General features: G+C 36.5%; 1 protein-coding gene across 6 annotated transcripts in view; it reads left to right on the top strand.

Annotated features, from left to right (window-relative positions):
• The window catches only part of NUDCD1 (NudC domain containing 1), a 57,724-nt gene extending 31,422 nt beyond the window's left edge, over positions 1-26,302 (top strand). For 5 of the 6 annotated variants that reach the window (XM_049829608.1, XM_049829593.1, XM_049829626.1 and 2 more), the window contains 4 exons: positions 6,642-6,786; positions 9,065-9,190; positions 16,395-16,554; positions 20,577-26,302. In XM_049829608.1, coding sequence (XP_049685565.1) covers positions 6,642-6,786; positions 9,065-9,190; positions 16,395-16,554; positions 20,577-20,869 — 724 coding nt within the window. In that variant the 3' untranslated portion in view covers positions 20,870-26,302. The remainder of the gene's footprint in view (positions 1-6,641; positions 6,787-9,064; positions 9,191-16,394; positions 16,555-20,576) is intronic. The other variant, XM_049829585.1, reaches the window with a different exon arrangement.
• Positions 26,303-27,617: the final 1,315 nt, after the last annotated feature.

The raw sequence follows: 27,617 nt of genomic DNA, 5'->3' as shown, positions 1-27,617 counted from the left end.
TGTTAACCTTCTTGCTCTATTTTCACATGCTTTCCCTGCGTTTGTTGGCGGCCAGACTTAATGTCCTGTTCTAATGTTCTCCATTTCCTTTCTGAAACAATATTTGGTGATATGAGCTACTGGAGCTTAACCCATGCATGTCTGTATGACTACCTGGGGTTTTTTATTCTCTTTGAGAATAATCTTGTCCATATAATTCTAGTTTATCACAGTGGAAAAGTGAATAGGTAAACTATTAAATGATTTTCGTAAAGACACTGTATCATATAGTTATGAAACTTTGGTGTGAAATTCAGCAAGTAAATTCAGTAGTATTTTGAAGTACTTAAGAAAAACTTTATTTTTTCTAAATAGCCAGGAAAAAAACCCAGGTATCAAAACATTAACCATAGCTTTGTAAGTAGAGTAAACTTAACTGGTTCAACAATTACTCCCCCCCCACCCCCCCCGATTTTAGGATTGATTAGCCTGAATTTGTTTGTGTTAATAATTTCTCTTCTATTGTGGCTTTCCACAAACAGAAGCTTTTTTTTGGTAATAGTGTAACAGAAATTCTTCGTGTTTGACTTATAAATTCCTTATTATATTTTCCCTAATCCATTTTACATTGTGTACATGATATAAAATTAATCTGTGAACTTAACATGCTGTAGACCTCAAATAGAAATGTTCATAGTTCTATTTGAGAAGTAAATTTTAGTTGTCTCTTTCTTTCTGAAATAAAACCATGAAAGAATGGAGAGGGGAAAAAAAAAGAATTCAGAGCTCCTTAAACCATAGTCAAATTTACTTCTTTTTAATTTCAAAACCTGTTTGTCCTAGAATTTTAGTTCTTTGGTAGAATTGCAACCTAATTTTGGACATCTAATTTTGCTTTCTACTTTATATTGTTAGTAGAGACTCTGGAGGGCCTTTCAGACCCCTAAACTGATCTCAGTGACAAGACACATTTAACCATTGTTTTAGGGTTTATTGTGGATGCAAGTTGTCTACAATATTTGCATTAATAAGAATGCTTCATATCTGGAAGCTGACATTAAGTATTCAGTTTTACTTCCACATGTGTTTCTGCACATGTAAAAGGGAGTGTGAAATCCCTGCATATTTGTAAATGTACCCTTCTGAGTTTTTTCTGAGACTTGAAGCTAAAAGCTTGTGTTATAAGCTACTTTCTTTGTTGCAGTTAGCAGGTGCAGTGAATGTTTATATGCACCATTTTGTCCTGCCTTGTAGGACATGAACTGAGCGAGCTGTTGAATGCTTAAATACTGCAAAACATACTCCTCTTGATCTTTCCAATTACACGTGGGATTGAAAGTCTGCTCATCTCTTGCAGTTGTACTTCCCCTTGTGCTACTTGGTTAGAATAACTAGAACTGAAGCATCATCTAAATGGTTCAAAGTAAGACTGAAGTTGTGATGAATGATATGCAGTATGCGCATTATGAAAAACAAGTAGCTGATCCACACTTTAATGATCTTGCTTTTTGTACCCAAAGCTTATTTTACCTGTAGAAGTACCTGGGAATTTTTAGAGTTTTTCTTGTCAATTGCATTTGTGGGTTTCTGTCTGCCTGAGGGAGGTGGGTCTGAAGGTCTGAAACAGACTAAAGGTTTTCCGCTCCAAGAGCTTTGTGATCATACTTCTGAGCTTTGAAAAGTTCATACATTTTACAGTCCGTAACTCGACGCATTGTTTATTTAATCTAGGGGTATGTTTCATTATTTCGAAGTCTCATATTAGTCTCTTAAATGTTCAAATAGGCATTTGTGTGTAAGTCCACAGCTGTCAGGTACTGATATGTGTAGTCTTATTGTAAGACAGAGTTGTCCAGGTTCTTCAAGTGCTCTTTTTGTAATATCTGTGAAACTAGGCACCCAAATATTTCTTCGCTACAGGTAAAGTATTCTAACTAGTGCTGGCCATCTATACATTTGGTAATTATTGTAGCCTTAGTTAATATTACAGCTATTATCATTAATGCGTAATCACAAAAGGAGTTCAGAGTAGTAGGAGTGTCCATACTTAAACAAGAATGAACTTAAATCAGTTGGTTTTCAGTGTCTGTTACAGTATTAAATTTGTGAGGTCTCTTTTTTTTCTTTTTCTTTTTTCTTAAACTTGTTAGAGGCCATATTTGCAGTAGTGGGCTACAGGATGAAAAGTTAATCTTTTTATAACTGGCTACCTCCGGTACTCCTTTTAAGATATAGATGATATTTGGATATAGAAGGTATTTGTGCTGGTTTGTTCACTTCAACCAAAATAAGACTGAGCTGCAGCTGTTAGGTGTTGCTCTGTCAGAGTCCAATGCTCTTTAATGAGGTTCTTTTAGATATTCGATGCCCTGGAGGGTGTAATGATCAAATTTACTTATCTTAGTTGATGTTACACGGGATTTCTGATTTAGCAGAGTAATACAAAGTACACGGAAAACTCGATACAAATGTAAGTTACAGTTAGCAAAATACAGAAATTGCAATACACGGTTTAGTCACAATACCAATATGTTTCCCATTACCAGTCTGTATAATATGCACACCATCACAGCGCTGGGCATCACTACTTGCCAAGAAGGAGTATGTGGGTTGAAGCCAGCTCCAACCCATTGCTCTCTTTCAAATTCTTTTGTTAGTTGTATAGTTTTTATACTCTGCCTGGGCTGAGCCACATATTCACTCCCATCCTGCTGGTCTGGCTAACTCAGGGAGATACTCATGCTCTCCTGATGAACTTAGGGAGAAACATTTACACCACCAGTTGATCCACTCAACTGTTGATAGCTGTTTGTCTAAAACAAAGGCCACCCTTTGCATTGAGATAAGGTCAGCTTCTTTGCATTATTCCCTGAGCTTCATGGGCACATCCCCTTGCCCATCTCCACCAGCAATCTTCCCTTGTAGGGCTTTGTTCAGTGAGTCATGTTCCATGCCTAGGGATTTAGTCTGTCACAAGCTCTGTGACATGTAACACTGGTTGCAGACTGGAAGCACCTTGTGTTGATCATTCTGTAAATGCAGAACCATAGGCTAAGTCCTGAATCAAAGAAATTATTTAAACCTAAGATAAAGTGTGGGGAAAAAGGATACAGGCTGATGGGAGAAGGGGAATGCAAGGAAATGAGTAAGTAAAACTGTGTTTCAGGTCTCATTGTTCAGCTATGGTACATGATGGAATTTGACTTGGATCTTCCAAAAAGTATAAGAAAAGCAACAAGGTCTGTCAGTATATGTATTTGGACATTTACTGCTTTTGTTCTCTTTTAGGATAAAGTAATGAGCCACTATTTCTTGAAACAAGCAGGTTTGGTTAAATGGTTGCTTAAAGAGTAATTTCCCTATATGGTGTCATCATGTGAAAAAAATATAAGAAGTAGTTGTTTCTGTGGAAATAGAGGTATTTCCTTTAAGATAAAAATTATTTTTTCTCACTGGGAAAGTTTTGCAAATACTCTGTGATAAAGGACATAAATTTAGCAAAATATGAAGTTGCCTGTATCACTAAGTGTATTTGTCTCTTATCCAAATCAAAACCAAATCCAAAACATAGCATTACATGAGCTACTATGAAGAAAACTAACTCTATCCCAGCTAAAGCCAGTACCTGAGTGCAACAAAAATACTTAAGTCTATTTACTAGTTTTAAGGATTGGGAATTTCTTGGGTTAAGAAAAACTCCACCTTAAAGTTCCTAATGTATTAATGGCAACAGTATACCTCCTGGACATGGGACAGAGGTGGGGAGAATGCATTAGTTGTGTCCATTTCCAAGGCATTTTGAAATGTCTTCTGTTCTCTGCTTGGCCTCTTATTTTCTAATTCCAATCATTAATATCCAATATAGTTTTACTTTGAAGCACTATGGCTTCTGAAAAATATAGAGATAAATACCAGATAAAGTGTTTGCTACTTGCATTACAGTCCCTTTTGCATTTCATAAACTAAACTTAATAAGAAAAAACTTTTGAGTGCTTGGTTATTAACTTCTTTACTTTTTGAGCTTTCTTTGATTAGCAGTCACCAAATACTTGCTCTGAGCAAAAATGCGCAGGTTTTAAAAGAAAATCCCAAAAATCTAGTAGTATAGAAGCGGTTCTCGCTATGCATCTGGCAATTAAATATAATGTACTGTAGTTAGTGATTTCTTCTGAAGAAAAATTACCCCTTAGACCATGCATGTTTCTTGGAAATCTTGTTTTTGACTCCAGCAATTCAAGAGTCAAATTTCAGTGGTGTAACTTCATAAAAGAATCTCAGTCTGTCTTACATTTGATTTATAATCAGTGCTCCTTTGGCGGTTTTTTTCCCCCTTTTTGCTGTAGATTTATTACTGCTTTTACAGTTTAGTTATTCTGAATGTAATATATTGTAATAAAGGTAATCATACAATAGGAAAATTGTGCTTCATTTTTTACCAGGTAGAGCCTTAGAGCAGGGCATGTGGTTTTATTCATCTCCTTCACTTTTCAGTATCTAATACCTGTTTTATGAAAGTGTATGCACTTCAGTTTTCTGTCTCAGACTCCCAGTTCAAGAAGTTATTTCTGCATACGTGAAGCTTACTGATACGAAAAAAACCCTCGTAACTTTTTGTGTAGTTCGGATCTGTCCTTGCATCTCCATCAGGCATTTTTGGTCCACAGAGTTTCTTGCAGAGTTTCTCCTGCAGAGTTTCCAATTTAGTTTCCTCTGAGAGCTTTTGAGATGCACAAAGTTTAATCCTGTAAACCTGAACCAGTGTGCAGTAAGTGGGAAGAATACAGATTCATTTCAATGGCACAGTAATGTTCCCAACTGTAATGTTATGGAAAATATGGCTATCTAAGGAGGGATTTTGAGAAGACTTAGTGAAAAATAGACTTCATATTAACCAGAGCTTTCTGACACCATGAAGTCTGAATTTCAATTAAAAAAAAAAAAAAAAAGAAAAAAAAGTCATTACATGTTCAAATTACATTCCCAAGTGTGGAAATTAGGGAGCAGAGTGTTATATATTTGAAATACTGTATCTTATGATAGTTTTGCATACTGCTTTTTATGTAATACATATGGCAGTAGTTATTCTTGCCATTATAATAGTGTAAAATACAAAGTGAAAAAAGATATGGTAGAGATAATACTGATTTCTGGGTGCTTCTACAAGCTTGATGCTAATGTTTTTCATTAATGCATTGCGTGAACTTCTATGTGAACTATACAGGTGTACGTACCTCATGAGATTTGGTTATAATAAGAAAACTAGCATGACATTTTCTGCAAGACATTCCCACTTAAAATTTTTTTTCAATTTCTTTTGGTAGTCATATGTTTTAGTTTTAGGTAGTCATGCGAGGAGCAGGGAGTTAGACTCGATGATCCTTATAGGTCCATTCCAACTTGAGTTATTCTGTGATTCTGTGATTTTCCTTTAGTTTCCCTCATCAAAAATCTTGGCTTTTTCCCAAAAGTTTAACTGTAAAAGATAGTTATTCTCCAAAATAATTAAATAGAGGGACTAATATTTGTGTATAGGTTATACTAATACTATATGCTAGCATGTGACTTTTCAGTTATTAGATACCATAATGAAAAATAACTCAGCTGAGTAATGCAATTTTTTTATTAATCAAGTGAGTAATATAGTATGAATCTCAAGCTTCTATTTTAATGGGAAATAGTAATTACATGTTTCAATGTAATAAGTTGCAGTCGGTTCTTAATGTTGGTACTGCAGTACCACTTTAAATCTATTGATTAAAATTCTAAAACTTGCTCCAAATATGCTCTGTAAAAATATTCTACTTCAATACCAATGTAATTGCTTTAGAAACTGATTCAGAGTTCACCAAGTAGTTATTGCTATGATGCAATAGTTAGGTTTTCCTGTTCTGTCAGGTAAAAGACTATCATTGTAGACCCTATAGATGTATCTAAAAAGTGAGTATAATAAAACTAGCTCTCATTTTACCGTTATATCCATGTCTTGGTTTAACACAGTAATTAAATGAAGTTGCTGTGTTTGTGCATCGGGCTAAGTCTCTTGTCTTCTCTTTAGTTAGTTAGTTATTCCTAATGGTTATATCAGGTTCTCTTAAGTTTGGGTTTTTTTACAGGTTACTGAAATTGTATCTCTTCTGAGATATGATTTTAGATACATGATGTAAATAATTAATGTTGTAGTATTTCTGAGGTCTATAAAATACAAGTATTTTTGTCCTAGATGTTATATAAAGGTAGTGCATGCTTAAGTAGCCCTATTAAGTACTTTTTAGGTTTCAAATAAACCTCTGTAGTAAAATTCTGTCACTCTTTGAATAGATTTCATTAGAGATGATCTCCTATGGTATTTAAAATATTTTAGAAAGACTGTTTCAGGGGAAACTGTATTTACATTGAAAACTCTGAGGACACCTACATGAATACATTCTCTGTGTTCTTAGGCTTTTAAAAATCACATGTCCTTGGTCTGTTTTTTTTCAGAACACTTTCTGTTAGAATAGTTTATTTTATAAATTGAATGCTAATGGTTTTTGTTAACATGATTTTCATTATTGATTCAGTTTGGAGAGAAGTGCTCAAATCTACATTTAGAGCTTTTTGACTAATCTGAGAAATGGATGCAGTACTTTCATGTACTACTCTGTCTTCTATTTGCATTTTAGTTTGGAAATTTCTCTAATTAAGAAAAATGAGGGACCCCGGTGGCCAGAGCTAATAGTTGGTGACACAAGAGGGGAATTCATTATGGACTCTTCCCAGTGCTCTGAAATAACTGAAAGCCTGATGCATCTTACCTCTGAAGTAATGGTAAGGAGTTGAAAATAAAACATTTAAAATTCTTGCACATATGCATGTTGTTTTTTCTTGATACCCTAATTTGCACTTCATTGACATAGCTCATTAGTTCATTTACTATTCAGAATCCTAACTCTACATTCATTTTTAACTGAAACTGTTAACAAACTAATGGCACTAGAGTTGTGAATATACTTTGAACAGTAATATCATCTTCATGGGGGACTGAATTTAGGTTACATGGTAGCATCTGTGCACCAAAACAGAGGTCTGATTTAATATTGAAAATAAATTTTGTTCCCACCACTTATAATGTGGCAGTTTGTTTTAAAGCAGTTGATTTAACTAATTTTGAAGGATGTCTGTTTCTTGTTCATCAGTAGGTTAGCAACACCTTTGTACTGTCTTCCTAGAGATACTGTACTTGATTTATAGACTGTGAGTGTAAATGACATTTTTAAAAGGAAAATTTAGGAAGCATAAGCATGACTCATGAACTTTCTGGCATGATTGTTATACAAGGAGTCTATTTAAAACAAAATAAAATGTATTTTTTAACTGCTGTTTGCTTCATACTTCCTCTTTTGGTTTAATTAGAAAATGGCATCTCATCTAAAACTTGAAGTGTGGCTTCCTATGGGTTTTGATATATTAGTTTTGGATTATTACTTTTTTTAATAAGGCTGAAAAGTGTTACTAAAATAAATTCTGTTTAGTGCTGTAAATTGATTTCTCTCCTCTATCCCTTGTTATTTGTGAGCAAGCTATTATAGTACATCTTTTGACCATAGATTTATTGGGAACTTCAAATTTCTTTTCTCTTATAACTCATAGTGAGCGTAAAGTGATGTGGTGTTTTTTTTTGGTCACAACTTTTCAGCTTGTGTGCAATAATGAAATAATGATCACATAAAAAGAAAAATCTTTCCTTAGGTAACTGTTCATTTAAATAAATGTTACGTATTTTGTCATACTGTAACTTTAGCTATGTATGTATAATAAAGGCATGGATTCTTTTTGATCATCTCAGTTGCTTATGGTAATGATGTTTACCTGGAAGCGTTTTCTTTAAAAGCCACCTGATGAAACAGTAGACCAAAGACCATCAAGAACACTTGACAGAGAGGAGGTGAACCCGAAAGTCTAGCCTCTAAAGAGACAGATACCCTGTTTTAAGTGTTGTGCACTAGTCTGCAGTATATGACACTTAACTTTCCTGGTTTCTGTAGTTTAAGGATGTTTCTTTGTTATCTCTTCATGTTTGTTTTCTTTGAACTTAAATTATCTTAGCAATTAAAAAAAAATTTGTGCTTATCTGCTTCACTTTGTGGATTGAACCAAAATAAAAGTTCATAATAATCAGCTAAAATGAATGAAGAAATGAACACAGGAACTCAAGAACTCCTCCTTGTCAGATTAATTGAGTTGGTGCCCTGTCTAATCTTTCTTTACACATTCATTTGGCCTCAGATTTCAGCTGATATTAGTTGTCAAGATGGTGTCTTCTTTGTGCAAGAAGTAACATTAATTCATACTTAATGAGGAAGTGTATATTTTTGCCTTTTGTTAAATGAAGGTCCCCTTCTTTTATCACGAAATGAGTTCTTTAAATATATCATAAAGGTAACATAGCTTGGTTGTTTTGCACATTATCCCAGGGAGATGTCATTAGCAGAAGTAAGCTGTTTCTGTATGCAGTAGTGTTATATTTTTCTCTTGAATTAGTAGTAAAAGTGACTGTTTTTCATTTCTTTGACATGATGTGAAAAAATACATGTGTTTTTTTTCTTGTTTTGAGTGCATTGAAAAATATGCACAACAACATTATTACTTTTAAATAATTATAAGCAAAGCCAAAGGAGGCATCTATTTAGAGCTACTTACAAAATGAATTAATCCATTTTTTTTAATAGCATTTCTGATGGCAATCTGAAAGAAGCTTAAACAGATGTAAATTTACTAAACCTGCATAGGTTTTCAGGATTGTATACTTTTGCTACTTACAGAAGGGAATTTATTGTCCATGTTTTAGTGGCTTATATACCTTTCCTTAAACTGAAATGGATTTTGTTGTACCTATCACTCATGCTATCCTCCACAACAGAAACAGTTCTGTTCATTTTGAATAAGTATATAAAGCTTAATCTTTAAGTATGTAATGATATACAAATGATTCTTCCTGTTCTATAGAACTTTTTTTGTTATGAAAAAGGATTTATGTGTGTGTATATATATACGTATATATTCAGTAGCTCAGATTTTCAGTTTAGTTTATTGACTTTTATTTCAGAATCCAAACCCTGAAAAGGAAAACCCACCTTGTAATGCTCAAGAGTTAGAAGAATGTGATGCTTTTCTTGAAGATAGTGCAAGCTTGTGCAGATTTGATGGTGATACGATGAAAGTCACTCATGTAGTAAGTGCTGCAAATTGTTACAGAAATATTGTAAAACTTTTTTTTATGATATACAAGTTGAATTCTATTATCAGAATAAAAATCTGTGCAAACTCGTGATACCACATAAATTTCTTCCATAATGTAAAATCGCAGTAGCAACAGAAATTATCAATGTATGTTCTTCACTGTCATTTTAATGTAAAAACAAGGCTCCTTTTATTCTGATTTTAAAAATATGTATACTTTCACAAGTGAGCCATTTGAAAAAGCAAAGTTATGTCAGAATAATTATAAGAAAGGAGTCTTTTTCAGTGGCATAAAATTCTTCTAGATACCTTCACTTGCATTTTTCTCAGTAACTTTTTCAGATAGCCTGTTAGAAAGTTCACCCTTTTTACTATGGAGCTGGAGCATAGATCACTTTACGATACTTGTTTGTCAATCACACTGGAAATAACATTGTAAGCAAAATGCTTTGATAAGAGGCTTGATCTGGGTTGTAAGCAACCTTGACTAACAGTAAGTTAGGACTTGATCTGGTCCATTGGCTAAAGCGGGAAACAATTATATGAAAGCATTGCAGATTTTGTCGTCTTGAGGTTTGGCATTTTTTTTCCAAGATGTGTCTACTAAGCTTGTAATAAACATTGGCATTGCATGTCATCACTACCTTGTGTCACACAGTGTACTTATAGGATAACCTGTTTTGTATAGAAAATGTCATAGTTACAGGATAAGATTTTGAATCAGTTCATAATTTCTCTTTTCCCCAAAAAAGCTCTAGAAGAAGTCTTCAGTCTGTGTCTTACAGATCTTGGTTTGTTCTTACTTTAAAAAAAAATGATCTATATCTTTTTTTCCTGTGACAGTACAGATACATGTGTATTTGTCTGTGGATGTGTATATATATGTGTATATATATGCCTGTACATGCATCTGTGCTGCCAAAAAAAAAAAAAAAGATTAATTTTAAAGGCTAGCATGCTCCACCAAGAAAGTAGTCTGTTTTGTGGATACAGCGTAATAGGTAGCATTTGTCAGATCTGTATTTGGTAGGAGGACATTTCATAGCGACTCATTTCAAACGGATTGTAGCTGTTCAGTGATGCATGGTAAGGGAACAAGAGACAGTACACATAAGTAGAAACAAGAGGTTCAAACTGGGTGGAAGGAAAAACTTTTACACCATGATTGTAGCATGGATCAGGTTGCCTAGTGAGGTTGTGCAGCCTCTGTCCTTGTGCTTTTCAAGACCAGACCGGATAAAGTTCTGAGTAACTTAGCTTAAACTACTGCTTCTTGCCCCAAAGGGTCAGAAGTTTGTGCCCCAGAGACATTTCACAGACCAGGAGGAACATGGTATCATGGGATAAGAAAGGCAGATCTGACGTATACTGCTTTCTAGCAGACAGCAAGACATTGTGGTGAAAGTTTGAACTCCAGGGTGGTTGTGAAGAGCTCTTAAAAATGGGTGGCATAAAAGTAATCCAAAGGCTAACGCGTTTAAAGCATTATGGTCAAAGGACAATTACTGTGGGTAGGAAATTGTCTTGCATGTATAACCTGCTCTAGCCAACCCTGCTTTGAGCAGGGAGGATTGCACTAGAATATCTCCAGAAGTCCCTTCCAATCTCAACTATGTGATCTTGTGTTTTTGCTCCTTGTTGGAGGACCTGGGAACATGAGTATTTCAGTAGATTTTTCACCATACAAGAATATATTTTCACTTTGATTTAGTTCTTCTTTCAAATTGTTTGGTGGTTTTTTGTTAGCAATTCAGGGACTATTCCTTCAGAAATGTAGCTGATACAGCTTTTCACCTTTGTAGTAAACCATCATCAGTAGTATACAGTAGTATCAGTTGTATATGTCTTTTTGTTCTTAAGTTGGAAACAACTTTGTGAAACGTGTCCAGAAACTTAGAGAATTTAAGACCATGAAATATTTATATAGGAACATTTCCCACATTGAGTTCTAATTTAAGGATATAAACATAGATGATGTCATGATATCTGTTCTGTAAAGAGACTTGATTCTATTTTTTTGACACCTTCTAGTACATTTCAGTGGCAATAATCCAGCTGAAATGGGTGTGGCAAAACTGCATTTGTCTCTTCTAGCTCAAATGCAGTTACTCATTTTCTCCTATAGAGAAATATTTGCTTTAGTAATATCAATTCTTTAACACCGTTAGGTTAACGGTGGCCTAATCTCCAGTGTGTTGTGTTTCCAAGCCATCAGAAACTAGAGATGCATGATGGACAACATTTTTTGCTGTGGAGGGGAGGTCAGGTGAAAAGTATGGGCTGCCTAAAAACACTACCTTGGTTTTGGAACTGCTTGCACTAGCATTTGCAACATAAAGTTTGCCTTCTGTGTTACATAGATTAATATATATACTACCATATGCTTGAATTCTGTATTACACATCCTATTAAAACCGGTTGTAGGCACATGTATGATAAAATGCACAGAAATTAGTAGATGAAAAAATGCTGAAGGATGCCTGAAGTACAAAGTGGTGCTGTGTGCTTACGGTGGGGAAACCCAGGCATCCCAATACTTAGCAAAATTGGGATGGCTTAGGGGAAGAGATGCTGCTTGTTTTTTAGATACAGAAGAAGAGAGTATTCCCAGTTCTTTGTGGAGCAAGAAGGAAATAGGGAATGGACTATGTAAATCTAGGTCTTTGAATAGCTAATTGCAGCAGGTAATTTCAGAGAGCAGTTATTTGTGGCAGGAGACTTTTTTGGTTGATAGGTGGATTATGGAAACACAACAGAAGAACTTCTGTTCATTTTCTACCAGCTGACATAAAAGGTCACACTTTCCTTGCTCGTATGCCTATATAGAAGCATGAGTCTGCCTTCTCAGTAGGTGCCAGAATGGCTTCTGTTAACTAAAATTGCATGTCTCTGTGAAATACATCATGTTACATCCGAGCTACAGGAGTGTGGGAGACATGTCATGTATTTGTGCATGTCCGTTGGAGTGGAGATGCTCTAGTGGTAATAGGCAAGAGAAGAGGCAAGGTCTTCCTCAAGAGCTTTTCTGCTTCTGGGTGCTTTACCTAACTGCTTCAAGTTTGAATGGTTCTTCATTGCAGTTGCGTTTCTCATATTCTGACAACACTCACAAAACTTTTTGCATTTGGGCTGTCTTTCCAAGTGATCCGTATATCTGTTGCATGTAAAATAGGCAACTAACCCAGCTTAAAGAGCATTTATTGAGTTTTTCAAAAGACTCCAAATTACTTCTGGGGGGAAAAAGTAATCAAAGTTCCAAATTACTTTGCTGAGGTGCTGTGCATTTAAAATATTTCTCTACATATTCCACAAACCTATTGAAACCTGGAAAAAACCCTTAATTCCTATAGTCTGTTCAAAACTGCTTGTGATGTAAAAATTAACAATAGCTAAGTAACATGACACTTGTACTTATCATATGTAATGTTATTGTTGGGACACATGTAGACTTAAATTGTATGTTGGGTGTTTGGGTTTTTTTTTATTTAACTACAGATGTTTGTTTCTATTAAAATAAAACCCTTGATGTTTGTAAAACTATCACATTTCTGGTACTTCTAAAAGAATATATTTTTTAATTTTTCATGTGTGCTTTTCTAGATAAGGGATTTACAAAATACTAAGTGCTTGACCCTTAAAAATATGTGTAGCTGCTGTTGAAAGACATCTACAGCTTATTCGGTGCTGTGTGCTATAAAGCTTACTTCTTGCCATATGTAAATAATTTTTCTATCCTGTTGTACCTTTGGCTGAAAATGGTGATTGCTGGTGATTTCAAAGCTACTTTTGTGCTAACACTGGGATTTTACTGTGGTGTAAACATTTGTGCATTTTTTTTGATTCTCTATGAAACTACTTCCTCAGTTCAAAGAAGTTTCATAAGAGTTAATTCCTCAGAATTCAACCCTCTCCCTTAGCTAAAGGACTGATGCATAATAAAGTGAGCTGTGGATAAGAAGAGTGCTCTGTCTTTTATCCATCTCAGTGGACCCACTATAAGACACAGCTGAACCAATCAGGGATGCTGGAGGCCTTTCAGGGAAAACATACTCAAGAAAGGCTAAAAAGTACTGTGCAGCAGCAGTGAGAGGGAGGAGTGAGAAAAATGTGAGAGAAACAGCACTGCAAACACCAAGGTCAGTGAAGAAGGAGGGGGAGGAGGTCCTCCAGGTGCCAGAGCAGAGATTCCCCTGGGGAAGACCATGGTGAGGTAGGTTGTCCCCCTGCAGCCCATGGAGGACCACAGTGGAGCACATATCCATGCAGCATCCTGTGGAGGACCCTACCAAAGCAGGTGGATGTGCCCTGGAGGAAGGTGCAGCCAGTGGAGAGCCCACACAGGAATCAGGCTCCTGGTAGGAGCTGTGGCGTGTAAAGAGCAGCCCACGCAGGAGAGGTTTTCTGGTAGGAATTGTAGCCTGTGGAGGACCCACGCTGGAGCAGTCCATTCCTGAAGGACTGTACCCTGTGGAAAGGCCCCATGTTGGAGCAGTTCTTGAAGAACTGCAGCCCATGGGAAGGGCCCATTTTGGAGCAGTTCATGAAGGACTGTATCCCATGGGAGGGACCCCATGCTGGAGCAGGGGAACAGCCTGAGGAGGAAGGAGCAGCAGAGAGGAAGCATTATGGACTGACCCCTACCCCATTCCCCATCTCCCTGCACCAGTCTGGTAGTGGGGGAGATAGAGGAGTCAAGAGTGAAATTGAGCCAGGGAAGGGTTTGGGGAAGGGTTTTTTTTAAATCTATGTCTTTGTTTCTTATCACCCTACTTTATTTTTAATTGGCAATAAATTAAATTAATTTTTCCCAAGTGAAGTCTGTTTTGCCCTCTATGGTAAAATTGGTAAGTGATCTCCTTGTTATCTTGACCCACGAGCTTTTTCATCTTACTCACTCCCCGTGTCCTGTTGGGGAGGGGAGTGAGAGGGCAGCTGGGTGGGTGTCTGGCAGCCACCCAAAGTCAAACCCACCACAGTAACTTGGTCCATATCCAGTTTGAAAGGCAGTAGCTGTTTGGCCTGTAAACACAGCCAAAGCTCAGGATTAGTCAAAGAATGTGCTGCCTCCTATTCAACAAAGCAGGTAGAGATTATTGGTGGAAAGAGCTTAAAACTGGGAAGAGATGACATCTACAAGGAGTTCTGGGGAAGAAAAGCTTGGGGAGTCTTGAGCTGAGTTTATGAGAAGTCTCAACTTGTTCCCTTTCTCAAGTTGTTTCCCCTTCATTCTGCCTATTTTTCCTGTGCTCCTTAGAGGTCTGTTCCACTCACCTCATGTCAGTGTCATGTGCCTGACCTCTTCTGACTTACCTTTCTCAGATGTTAAGAAGTTTGAGGGACTAGGACTTCATACTTTCTGTTTTGCTCAGCTCATTACACCAATATAACACCTGCCTCCTGTTTTCTGCTTTGTTCTTATTAAGGCACCTTGTTAGTGGAGCTCTTGATGTTATCTTTATTAGTGTTTCTTTGCCTCTTAGTTGCTTAGAAAATCAGTAACCCTCATTTCATGATTGCATCTGGCCCTAATGGAGACTGAGGATTATTTCACCTCTTTTGCAGTTGTATTAAAACTGAAGAATTTGTGTGCCTGTTGAATAGTATGAAGCTGTTTTTGAAGTTGAGCCATTAGACTTGAACTTAATCAGCTGAAATAATTATATTAGTTCTGCCATAGATTGTATAACCTTGATAAAACAAATTTCTGGTTATTGTTTCTGTCCACTGGATTTTATGTTAAGATTAAACTAATGTCTTCAAGACAGAGACCCCTTCCTGTAACATTTGTACAATGATAGCATAAAAGGTTTGCAGTTCATAGTTATTGCCACAATATATGTAATAAAGAGAGTGCTGTGACAACTACTTGCGAACCATTAGTCAACAAATATCAGCATCTGAAATGCTGATTGAAGAGCAATATATTATACCATGTATTAGGTATAATCCTGCATGTTGCTATTGCAGACATAACATCTGGATGTAAAATATAGTTCAAATCATAGAATCATTTAGGTTGGAAAAGGCCTTCAAGATCATCGAGTCCAACCATCATCCATGTCTACTAAACCATGTGGAGTACCTTGTCTATGTGCTTTTTGAATACCTCCAGGGATGGTGACTCAACCACTTCCCTGGGCAGCCTGTTCCAATGTCTGACAATCCTCTCAGTAAAGAATTTTTTCCTAATATCCAACCTAAATCTCCCTTGCCTCAACTTGAGGCCGTTCCCTCTTGTCCTGTCTCCAGCCACCTGACAGAAGAGACCAGCACCCACCTCACTACAACCCCCCTTCAGGTAGTTGTAGAGAGTGATAAGGTCTCCCCTCAGCTTCCTCTTCTCCAGACTAAATGTATTTGTTCATCTGGTAACATGATCAATGTAGGTCAGCTCTGAGTAGAAACAGGAATTCCTGAGCATTTTTTCTTAATAGATCTTAAGGGAACAGATTGTTCTTTCCTCTTTGAGCATTTTCTGGTCATTGTGCTACATTAAAGGTATTGCTATTAACTTCATTTAGAAGGCTTGACACAGAAAACTCAAAATATGTGTTGTTTTATTCTTTATTCTTATTGTTTATTCAGATAGTGGGATACGCCTGTCCTGTCTTTCTTATGTAATTGGTCATTCCTGGTGAATAGAAGTGGTTATTGAATGGTTTTGGTGACCTAGACATATTTGATGAAGAGTGTGCTAATCTGAAAGCTAGTAATTATTTGATTTTGAGTAAATAAGAAATTGTTGACATTTCATAATTTTAGTATTCTAACTAATCCATGTTCCAGTGCTTACCAACTTTTACTGCAGAGGGACAGTATTTCCTTCCCTGTTGGCACAGCAGAAAACCAGACGTGATCACTTACAGAGAATCTCGTCCTAACATCAGAGGTTGTAGGTTAGGATCTTCTATCCTAGAAAACCATTTCTACACAAAACACATTCCCATTTGCTTGTGTAGTGGACATAATGTTTCCTTAAATATTATCCCAAGAAACTTAATTGCATCTGCTTGAAATGTATTGGCTACCTGTAGTTTATGGAGCTGTTGATCAGTGGGATGCAGCATAATGTATTCAAATATTTTGTCAACTAACAAACATGAAGCTGTTGATCATCTAACTTTGGCAGTATGTGTGAGAGAATCTGCTATTTATGCTTTGAATCAATATTTTGTATTTCTTTGTTTTGTTTTCAGATTAATCTTGGAAGCAACCAGTATCTTTTCTCAGTTGTTGTGGATCCCAGAGAAATGCCATGCTTCTGCCTGAGGCATGATGTTGATGCTCTTCTCTGGCAGCCCCACTCTGACCAACCAGAGAACATGTGGGAACACATTGCAACTTTTAATGCTTTAGGTAAGAAATTAACTTCTGTGTCACACTTATCTATCTGAGACTTTTCTACCTGAATATTCTTAGTATGGCTTCTGTTGATATTTCACTTAATTAAATTTGAATTTAAAGCTACTATAATTCTGTTGATAGCAGCATGGTAGCTTAATTTTAGAAATATTGGAACATAATAAATAAAATGTTTATGCCTTGGGAGGAAAATAAGCCTTCTCAGACCATATACAGGATGCAAGCACAGTAAAGAGGAGAGTTCCTTGGGTAAGTGAACTTGAGTTAAAGACTTAAAAGCACAATCACCACCTTAACGCTCACACATAAATCATCAGGGAAACAGCTGCAGTTCACTGATGACGTGTCTAGGTGTATATATGCTTATGGTAATATGTTTTAATAAGTGGCCTTTAGATTTTTCCTATCTTATTGTCCCAAGTGACAAGTCTGAAGAATTGGACGTGATCACTGTTTCGTCTCTTATAAGAGCTAGGAGCATCGAGTGATGCTGGTACATAGTAGGTTCAAAAGAAGCTAAAAGAAATACTTCACATATGCACATTTAAGCTATGGAACCCTCTGCCACAAAACTTTGTGGGCATGGAAAGTTTTCATGAATTTGAAAATAAAACAAAATCAAAAATCATCATGACATGAAGAATCAGTCAAGAGTGTAACTGTGCCAGCTCTGGCTCAAGAAGCCCCTAACTCTTCTGAAATTACAGACTGCCAGAAAAGTAGAAAATGTGATTGTGAAGAATCATTAGTTATTGTTGTATTCTTGCAATCAGGACTAAGAATTTGTTTTCACCCACTGTCGGAAGCAGAATCCTAAAGGTCAGAAGCAGAAAGTACTTTGAAAAATATGGATGCAAGAGTAAGAATTGCCATATCAGATCAAATAGCAATATCAATACGTGGTCCACATAGCCCAGTACTGTACCTATCAAGTAAGAAACAGATAAATCAGTTTTCATGAAAATTAATCTGGTCCAGAATTTCCTTCTGCTGTTAACAACTATAGTCTTCATGTTCTCTAAGTGTTCTCTAGACCCATTCCTTCAATAATACCACAAGTGTGACAATTTATTCCCTCTCTCCCCAAAATACATTTGTTGGACCACACCACTCAGTCTGAGTCCAAAATAAAAGGGAAGATATTAGCGGTTTTATAGAGCTCACACAGGTTACCATAACACATAATTAGTTTTGTTCTGAGTTTTTGCAATTTATTTAGTTTTGTAATATGAACGACTTTTTAATAGCCTCTTATTTTAACGTAAGATCAAATTAAGCTGTAAGCATTTTAACGAATTGTCTAACAAAAGAGATTAATTTCACAGTTTGTTCTTTATTTATTTATTTCAAATTTCATTATGATGGGAAAAAAGCAGATGAAAAGGATTAAGATAGTTTCTCATATTACTATTAGTTTCAAGTTTCAATGCTGACTTTGTAGTACTGTTTTAAGATTGTGTTTCTATTGTTTTGAAAATAAGAGGAAGGAAATGATGATATCTTTGAGCTTTTTGTACCTAAGGTGATAAAACCCAACATTGTTCCTGTACTTCTTTCTCCTTATTGTACTATCATTTTACAGTATTAATTGAAGTTTACACTTCTGTACTAATCTAGTTCACCTTTTATGTGCCAGAGGTGATGTAAGTCATCAGCTTGTTTATCTACAACCAAATTTAGAAGTACTTTGCAAGAGCTAGTAGCAAAAAGCAGTATTTTTTAGATTAAAAGGCTAGTTTTCCAAAACCTACAGTATTCATTACATTGACCAAAGCAATGGTAGTAGCCCTATTTCCTTCTTCCTCTGCTTGAACTTTTGGAATTAGTTTTTAACAAGCTATACGAAGGTGATGATTGAGAAATTAATATTTTTCAGTTCAAGTCTTGGACTGAAACCTAAGGAAGGAACCAAAGGGAAACTGAAAGGACCAAGTTTTTTGTTCTATATATCTGTCCTAACGACCTTCTGTTGAAAAAAAGTAATTGGTCTTGAATAGACCTTTGGCTGCCAACTTCTAATGATTTGCTGCTGGTTGAAGGAGTTAGTTGCGTGGTCTTGCCCACTCTTGCCACAGTTTACTGAAGAAGGGTGTGTCTTTCACTGACTATTCATTAGTCATAGAATCACAGAGTGGTTTGGGTTGGAAGGGACCTCAAAGATCATCTAGTTCCAACCCTCCTGCCATGGGCAGGGACACCTTCCACTAGACCAGGTTGCTCAAAGCCCCGTCCAGCCTGGCCTTGAACACTTCCAGGGAGGGGGCAGCCACAACTTCTTTGGACAACCTGTTCCAGTGCCTCACCACCCTCACAGTAAAGAATTTCTTCCTTCTTGCTGTATAAATCCCTTGCTCCTAACAGGGTTGTATCTGTAAACCAGAAAAATAGAGGACAGTGACATTTTTTTTTAGATGTGTTTTTTTTTTTAAAAAAAATAAAGAGCCTACAATTTTTTTTCTGGGAAATCACATGTAAATACAAGTCCCTTGCCTCAAAAGCTGCTTCTACCTGCAAACCTATACTTAAATCCTGTTTTTATTATTAGTGCCAGTGTTTAAATAAATTAATTAAATTAATGAACTCTACACTTGGAAAGATTTCTGGCTGTCGTAATATTTCCCAGTACACCAATCAAGCCAATTGATAGTCTAGCTATATATTTACTAATTGTCTTGTGAAAACTGTCGAGCTGTTCGAACAGAGATTGCTTTTTGAGAACGGTAGCAAGCATTTGTAAATTTAGAATTCTTAGCGTTAACATTTTAAAAAAACCCAAACCAGCCAGAACATGTTCAAGGCATGAAAAAAAGGTACTGTTAATGTGTGATGGTACTGTTGTGGGTTAGCCCTGGTGGACACCTAAGCACCACACAGCTGCTTGCTCTCTTCCTATTCCCCTTCCCTGCCTGCAGTGGGACAGAGGAGAGAACAGGAAGAGCAAAAGCAAGAAAGCTTAGGGATTGAGCTCTTTGGGTCAGCTGTCCTGGTTGTGTCCCCTCCCAACTTCTTGTGCATCCCGAACCTACTGGGGGACAGGCAGAGTTGGAAAAATAGAAAGCCATGACAATGTGCAAGTACTGCTCAGCAATAGCAAAAAATTGTGTGGTATCAACACTTTTAGTCACAAATTCAAAACACAGCACCTTATGGTCCACTGTGAACAAAATTAACTCCATCCCAGCCAGCCCCAGTACACGTACTTTGACCTCTACCCTATGATAATAAGGAAAGAGGAAGAGCCCAAAAAAGTAAACTCTAGCACGCTTGCTGTTCTCAGAGGTGCTGTCTTTCAGTGATAACCATTGCCATGCATTGTTCAGTGGAAGTGAAGCAAATAACCTTTCAGAAGGATGGTAGATCACTTTTCAAAGATTGTGTCTCAAGTCTCTTTACAGAAGTGTGAAAGGAAGTCAGTCTGAAATAAGTCTGTTTAATGATTAAGCTCTGTAGTGGAAGAGGGAACGGAAATTTTTTTTTCTTCTCAGTGAATATTAGCAAAGATTATAGCATGTTGAAAAGTAACTCATGGTTTTTTCAGTCAATTCTAAACAGAAGACAAGTTTTCAGTGCCTGTTCAAGGTTAGGTAGGCTCAGAAATCTTAAATTATAAATGTAATTACAAACTGGTTGATGATGGGAGAGAAGAGAGTTTTTCTGCTTAGACTCCTAATATTGGGCCAAGATGTGTATCCATGCCTTATGATCCTGCTGAGAAAATGGAACACCTTGTGAGGCAGAGAGGGGCTGGATGTGGGAACAGTATCTAGCTATCTATACATATGCATCAAAAATGCCAGTTAGGAAGATGTACAGAAGAATTGTATATCGGTATTAAATTGGTTAATGCATACCTCCAAAAACTGTTGGTTTATTTAATAACAACATACATCTCTTTCATTTTTTGTTACTAATTCCATGTTATTTTTTAAGGTAAGCTTGATTCTGTCTCAGCCAGCTGAAATGCTGTTGAAACCAATATATTATTTATCCCTTCTACTTCTTTTTGGGGTATGCAGGTTATGTCCAAGCATCAAAGCAAGACAAGAAGTTCATGGCTTGTGCTCCAGATTACTCCTATGCTGCTCTTTGTGAGTGCTTGCGACGAGTTTTCATCTATCGTCAGCCGACTCCTCTGTCCACAGTTCTCTACAACAGGAAGGAAGGAAGACAAGTCGGACAGGTTGCTAAGCAGCTAGTAGCAACCTTGGAAGCCAATGATCCTATCTTAGGCTTTCAAGCTACAAATGAGAGATTATTTGTTCTCACAACAAAAACCTTGTTTTTAATAAAGGTGAACTCTGGAAATTAATTATTCAGTATATTCTGCTATAGTTTGTGTTAACAGTTTGTTAAAGAACTGGTTAGGTAAATGATCTGAGAAGTTCAGTACAATTTCCTGAAGTTTAAAAAGGGGATATCTTACAGGGGAATCAAAATTTTTCATTAGAATTTGTCTGTAAGAGAAAGTTTTTCAACTTTGCTGTCACTGAAGCAGGCTTTTTCAGAGGTATGGGAAAATGTCTTCTGCATTAACAGCTTTCTCAAAGCAATTGTCAGAGGCTGCCTTTGCATAGGTGAATAGATTTATGCATTGTTTTTTCCAAATGACTGTGTTTGCCATCCTTCTGAGTTTCGAGAGTTCATTTCTGTTTTTAAATGCCACTGTTTACATGTGAAAGAAGGAGTCAGCTAAAGAAAATAAAGCTTTGAGTTACAAGCATATGATGTGCAAAGTAGTGTGTATCACAAAGAAAAGAAAAATCCCAAGTTCAAATACTGTTGGCAAAAAAAGTGACTTAATATTTCAATATTCATTAGTATTGAGTGAAATGTGAATGAAATGAATGGAGTATTATGTTCCTTATCCAGGTAATTAATTCAAGTGGAATAATTTCATTGTATATGCAGATTTTAGATGATCGATTTGGGACTTACTCATGCTTGCAGTGAAATCTGTTCACATTTTAAGAGACACTGGAACAGCTTTTAGCAGCTTTTTCCTGAAGCAAAGTAAGGGTCAATGTATAGCTGGTGATTAAATATTGAATGGTGTTAGTCAAGGTCTGGTTACTTTCAGTTGTGTCATTTTCATTTGACATTGTACTTCCTTTCAAGTGACTAATTTATAATTGGAAAATGGCTAATAGAAAAAGCATCTGTATTGTAACCTGAGATGGGAAACTCGGAAGTGCCGCTTCTGCCTCAGATACTACTGTAAATGCTGTGTTACCATTCTGTCTGTGATGCACAAGTCCGAATGTGGTGTATTTGCAATGTAAGAGTACACAGCCCATGAGGATGCTTCAGTTTAACAAACTGGCATGGTTGATTGTATTGAATAGTTGTATCTGAAGATTTTTGCTTCTTATTTTAAATTGACATTGTCAATACAGTTAAACCAAAAAGGGGTCAGTTGTGACAGCTCCACCCTGGGTTGGTTTTGGGGTTTTTTTTTTTCATAGTTTGCTTACAACTCCATAAGAATGCCTAATATATTGTGTACTGGCAGGAAAGCTGCTGTGGGCTGTGGTACCAGAGTACTGATAAAGACACAAATTACTGAAACTGACACAAATACAACAAGTGGCCTAATAGTTAGCATCTCTTCCAATATTATTTCAGACCTCCGTAAGAATCTATTGAGAGGAAAATAAGTGTTCCTTTTTTATGGACTAATAGTTTCTTAGTTGTGATTGTTTTGATTCTCCTGTAAATTCTCCTGACTTGTATCAGTGAAATGATTAACTAAGATACGGAGAATTTAAAAGGGAGACAAGCAGTTGTGGCTTGCAAAAAAACTTCCAAACGCAGGAGGTTTTCAAGGAACCTGATTTGCCTTCTCTTTACAGCAGTATTATATTGTATATCCAATATTGCAAAGTTTTTCCTTACTCTTACCTGGGAAAGTTAAAACAGACTTGATTTGCAAACCTTCCCTTCTCATTCTATTTTTTTAAAACTGTCTTGAAAATGCTTTTTAAAAAGGCTCAGTGAATGTATTACTGTTGTGACTGTTTTGCATCTGAATTTTCATTGTTGGGCAATAATGTCAAAGAAAGTGGTACAATTTATGCAGAGGTCCTTTAGAAAAGATTTTATGTAGTTGATTACTGTGCAACATAAAGTGCTTTGAGATTTATATGAGTATTACTTAGTAACCTGAGATTTAATCATTGGGAACACAGAGTTAAGAACATGTTGTGATATTTGGGGAATGGAGGAATGAAGGAGTGAAGGATTCATAGGTGACCTGCTTTTGTCACCTCAGGTCTCTTGCAGGAAGCTTCAGTATAGATGAGAACATCAGCTGTTCTTTGTCAGATTCTCCGTGCTGTGGGTTGGATATCTGGAAACATACTTCTGCTGTCTCCTGCAACAGAGGAAACAAAGTCAAGTAAAACAGTTACCTCTTCAGAGGCTGTAGTACAATATGTAATGACTAAAACTCACATTCTGCCCAAATGTGTGTCTGTTTCAAGGGATTTCTTGTTTGCTTCTGGGAACAACTGAACACGGGGAAGAGGTTCATCCCTTTTTCCATGTTACTCATCTATTTGCAATCATGGTGTTCTCTGTCAGATAGTCTCTCTTTTATTTTGCTTTCTATGAGAGTTAAGAACATTGTATTATTTAAAAGATTTGTTGCCTTGAGGAACCTTGCATGCTGTTGCACAGCAAGCTACTATAATTAAATGGCTGCAAGCCACAAGGAGGCACTTCCTATCAGCATTTCCATTTCTGTGTTCACTTAATTTTAAGGCTCATTTGTTTAGCGTATTACTGTAGGCTTATATGAAGTATAGAATGTGAATATTTAAAAGAGGTGGTTTTCTGAGAACCATACTTCAATTTTTCTAGAATTTTATTTCTTGAAATCTTTTTTTTTAAGACACAGTACTTCCTGAGAGATCCCAATCACAACCTGTTGACAGAATTTCTGAGAAAATATTTCGCTATTGCAGACAATATTATTTATTTCTAATACTCTTTTTCAGTGTTTTACTTGGCTGCATATTTGGAAAGTATCATGTATTCTTCTACAAGTTTAAATAAATGGAAAAAATGTTAAGTTTATTAATAAAGGTTTTTTTAAATTATTTTAAAGGATTTCTGTTAATTTAAAATGTGCATCCTTCCTCTGCTACTGAAACAAAATAGAAAAATAGAAATAAGAAATTCCTTAAAATAAGACTTGTTACATTAAGGAGCTTTCTGTTAGGGCAAAGTTCTGATGGGTGTCTGCACTGCAAAGTCATGTCTGTTGCCAAGACATGCACTATTGCACTCCTCGTTCATTGCTGTGAAAACCCCTGTACAGTCTTTTTTGTGTCCCTTATCTGCCAACATACAAATTGATAGAGGTAGTTACTGGATGGGGTTGATAAGTATTCAGGTGCATTCTTGTGTTAAAGTGCACATTGCATGCTCTCATACTGTGTCTTTATTGTGTACAAGACCCAAATGATCTGGACAAACCCTCCTAGATGGAAGGAGAGACATCTGCACTTCCTTCCTTTCCCCCTACCTCAACCCAGGGGTGCTTTTTTGCAGGAGAGTGAAGAAGAGGAAGGATTTGGTCTGTACGTATGTCCTTTGTCAAAAGGTGGCTCCATCAGTGAAACAGCAGACCCTCTGAGAGTAACAAATAAGGTTGAAGCTTATGTTTTATTTTGCTTTCCTGTGCTTTGTTTCAATAATGGGCATTATTACCACTATAACTTTTGAATTTCCTTGCCTTCTGTCAATTTATATTTTCTATTCTCATTATGCAGGTAAGATGAACTTAAAGCCTGCAGTCAATCACACATTAGCATGTAATAACAATTTTTAGTTTGATTTAAAATTTTGTGCTGCCAGTCTCGTGTCATTTGTAACAGCTTTCTGGAAATCTGGTGAGATTTCTTTCCCTTCCTCCCCACGCAATGCATTTGTATTTGTGCTATGGATAAAGATTAGCAAGGTCAAAAGGCAGCTTTGCTGCAGTCTTTGAGGTAGAAGAACCAAGTATCAACCAAGCCTTTTGGTCAAGACTATTGCAATAATTTCAAACTCAAGATTTAGTACTATTCTGCTTGGAGAAGTATTTGATGGAGTTTTTTTTTTTTTTTTCTTTAAAAAAGGTTTAAGCTACTTCTGAACAATTACTTTCTTTTAGCAAAGATATTTACCATGATGTGGTAGCTGGGTATCGATTAAAATATGTTGTTAGATATAATTAACAAGTTCAGATGGAGACCTGGAAAATACTTATCATTATCTTTACTGATCTGATGCTCTAGGCAAAATACCCCTTATAAACCATTCCAGTGTATTTCTGCAATCTTATTAAGTTGGCACTTGCAAGGAATTATCAAGAACAACACAAGAAACTCAATTTTAAAAAATCATTTTAAGAGTGTCACTTTTATTATGTGATGTTGAATATACATTATCCACTACCCTTTCTTAATGTATTAGTTGCATTCTGAATGTGCAAGAGTTGTGTGTGTATATACGTTTGTATTTTCATCTATGTTTTCATATGCACACACATGTATGTATTCATTATTGGGGAAGATGGGGTGGATTCCAGAGAGGAGAATCTTTTAACACTACTGACAGCAGATTCTTCATTAATCTGTTCATGAGTGAGTCTGTTGTGAAGCCAGCGGTCTGACCTTAAGTATAAGTATTTTGCTGTATGCTAAACCATGGATTTACACTTGGGAATAAGTTCTTGAATGTGAAGAAATTAATTCAAAGGCCCCTTGGAATCTGTATTATGTTTTTGGTTTATCTTTACTGGTTTTGTCCAAGTGGTGTTGTCCCACATCAAAATGCAAACACCTGTAAGTCTGGCATAAATGTGTTGTAATATCATAACCGCTTTATGCGAAAACATGAGTTATGAATCCTGTGGAGTTTTTCCTCTGCTGAGGATTAAATATATGATATCTCAGTATTGCATTATACCCAAACTTAAACAGCTCAGAGGCCAAGTATTGAGCAGATGCCTCCGGTTGGAAGAAAGGATGCAGGAGTAGTAAGCATTTATTTTTATCAAAACAAGTGAGGTTTAGTAGGAAAAGAGTTAAGATCCACTGAATACTAATTCAGTCACTTTATCACTGAAATTGCTGCTGACTGGCCTTTAATGATTTTTCTCTCTGAAAAGCTGTTCCTTCTCCCCGTTCCATGTGTCCTCTTTAATAAATGTACAGTACCTTATGGTAATTTAAGGTTGAACAATTTATTGGAATTTCCTGAATAACTGAGTTAGACTTGCACATGGGGTATTTAAAATACAGGCATGAGGTACAAGATGGATATGTCTAGTCATAAAGAGACCAGGAACACTGGCTCTTGATTTGATCAAGAGCTGATGACCGTCTAAACAGAAATAAAAACTGATGCTGTGAAGACATTTTTGTGAGTTGCAATGTCATATTCTAGCAGGAGTAAAAACATGGGAACGTGTGCAGAATAAGCTTGCTTAGGCAAGATAAAATACACACAAGTTGCCCTTTAAAATCTCCTAGAAAAATATGCAATACTCCATTCAAAGTAGTTGGATCAATCAGAAAGAGAACACGTGTGTGATCCAAGACTACTTCTGTTCCCATTTTATATGCATTTGGCAAAGGTAAGTCATCAGCAAAACTGCCTGGATGCTGATGTGATCGGCATTACTCCGTTTGTGCCGTTTCTTGTCTGATGTAGCTGCTGTCTGAAAAATTCACAAGTATAATAGCTTACAAGATATTTAAATAAAAAAGTATTGGCTGCAGTTATCAGTGTGGTTCTGAACCTCTTTGGATCCAGCGTGACATCTGATAAAATCTGCCTTTTTTACATGAAACCAAAAAAAACCCTAAAAGTCAGGCTGCTTTATTGTTGTTTCACTGTTTTCCTAAGAAGGACTGCAGTAGCCTTTTTCTCTCTGTTCTTAGAAATCTTTGTCCTGTGCTTTAAAAAACAGGTGCACTATCCTCAAAGTTTGAACCTGGTGTGTCTTAATGCCACAGGGACATCAATGAATCTGTCACTGACCCTGCTTCAGAGAAAAATTAGTGTGAGAGTTGCTTGAACTGCTAGCAGTTCCATCGGGAAGTGGGCAAAAAGTGAAGTCCGCTTATTTTTAGTAGGTTCACTTTGTCTGCTTACATGGCTGCAGTCTCAGCTCCATGCACTTCAATGTACTGGAAGGTCTCTGGTGCCCAAACAAAGGAAGCTGTGGGCTAGTAAGCTCAACATTTCCCTGGGTGAACACATCTGATGTGTCTATGCAGATTTTAGTGCTCTTCCACAGTTATCTAATGTCACAAATCTCTATTTTCTATGATAGCAGAAATAAGTTAACTCGCTGACTGCAGTATCTACTTCGGAAGGAAAGACCATGAAGTAGATTCTTGGAGATACATTTCTGTATCAAATGTAATTTAAACCATGACAACGTTTATGTGTTTTTGACTTTGAGTTGATTGATGTTTACAATTAATGAATTCCCACAACTCAAATTTTCTAGTGGAATTATTCACAGACCTGTAGGTAAACATACGAGAACATTAATTCAGAAGTGGAGATAATTAGCACTTCTCATTAGTGTTTAATGTTCAGTTGGTTACTCAGTTTTTATTATGTGAACTATATTTCTTAAAAACCTATAAAGCTAGTTCGCTTTGCAGCTCTTGAGTGCCACTGACTTAAAATGGAGCTTTGCCTCCTAAGTACTGGCAGTGGTCAAAGTCAGCAAGGCCGGAGAGGAGTAGTGAGTAATTCATGGTGCTTCAAAAGCATCCTGCTAAAACCAACCTGCCAATGCAAAGGGAGCGCAGCTGCTTAAGTCCTACCACTTCTGGATGTTTCTTGAGCTTAGCAGCCCTCATCATTCCTAAGGAAGTTTATAGCCTGGGAAGAAACAACTTGCAGAACCCAGCCCATGCTGCCTTACAGCTCTGCAGGGATTCTAACTGTGTGAAATTAAAACAATAATGGATTTGTACCAATGAGGTCCAGCTGTGCCCATATGCACAGGACTTCCCTCTGAAATGCAGGGTTTCTGTGTGGCTGGGTTTGAA

The sequence above is a fragment of the Accipiter gentilis genome, chromosome 2 (assembly GCF_929443795.1).
Source record: "Accipiter gentilis chromosome 2, bAccGen1.1, whole genome shotgun sequence".
Classification (NCBI taxonomy): domain Eukaryota; kingdom Metazoa; phylum Chordata; class Aves; order Accipitriformes; family Accipitridae; genus Astur; species Astur gentilis.
This window is presented reverse-complemented; position numbering and strand designations above follow the sequence as displayed.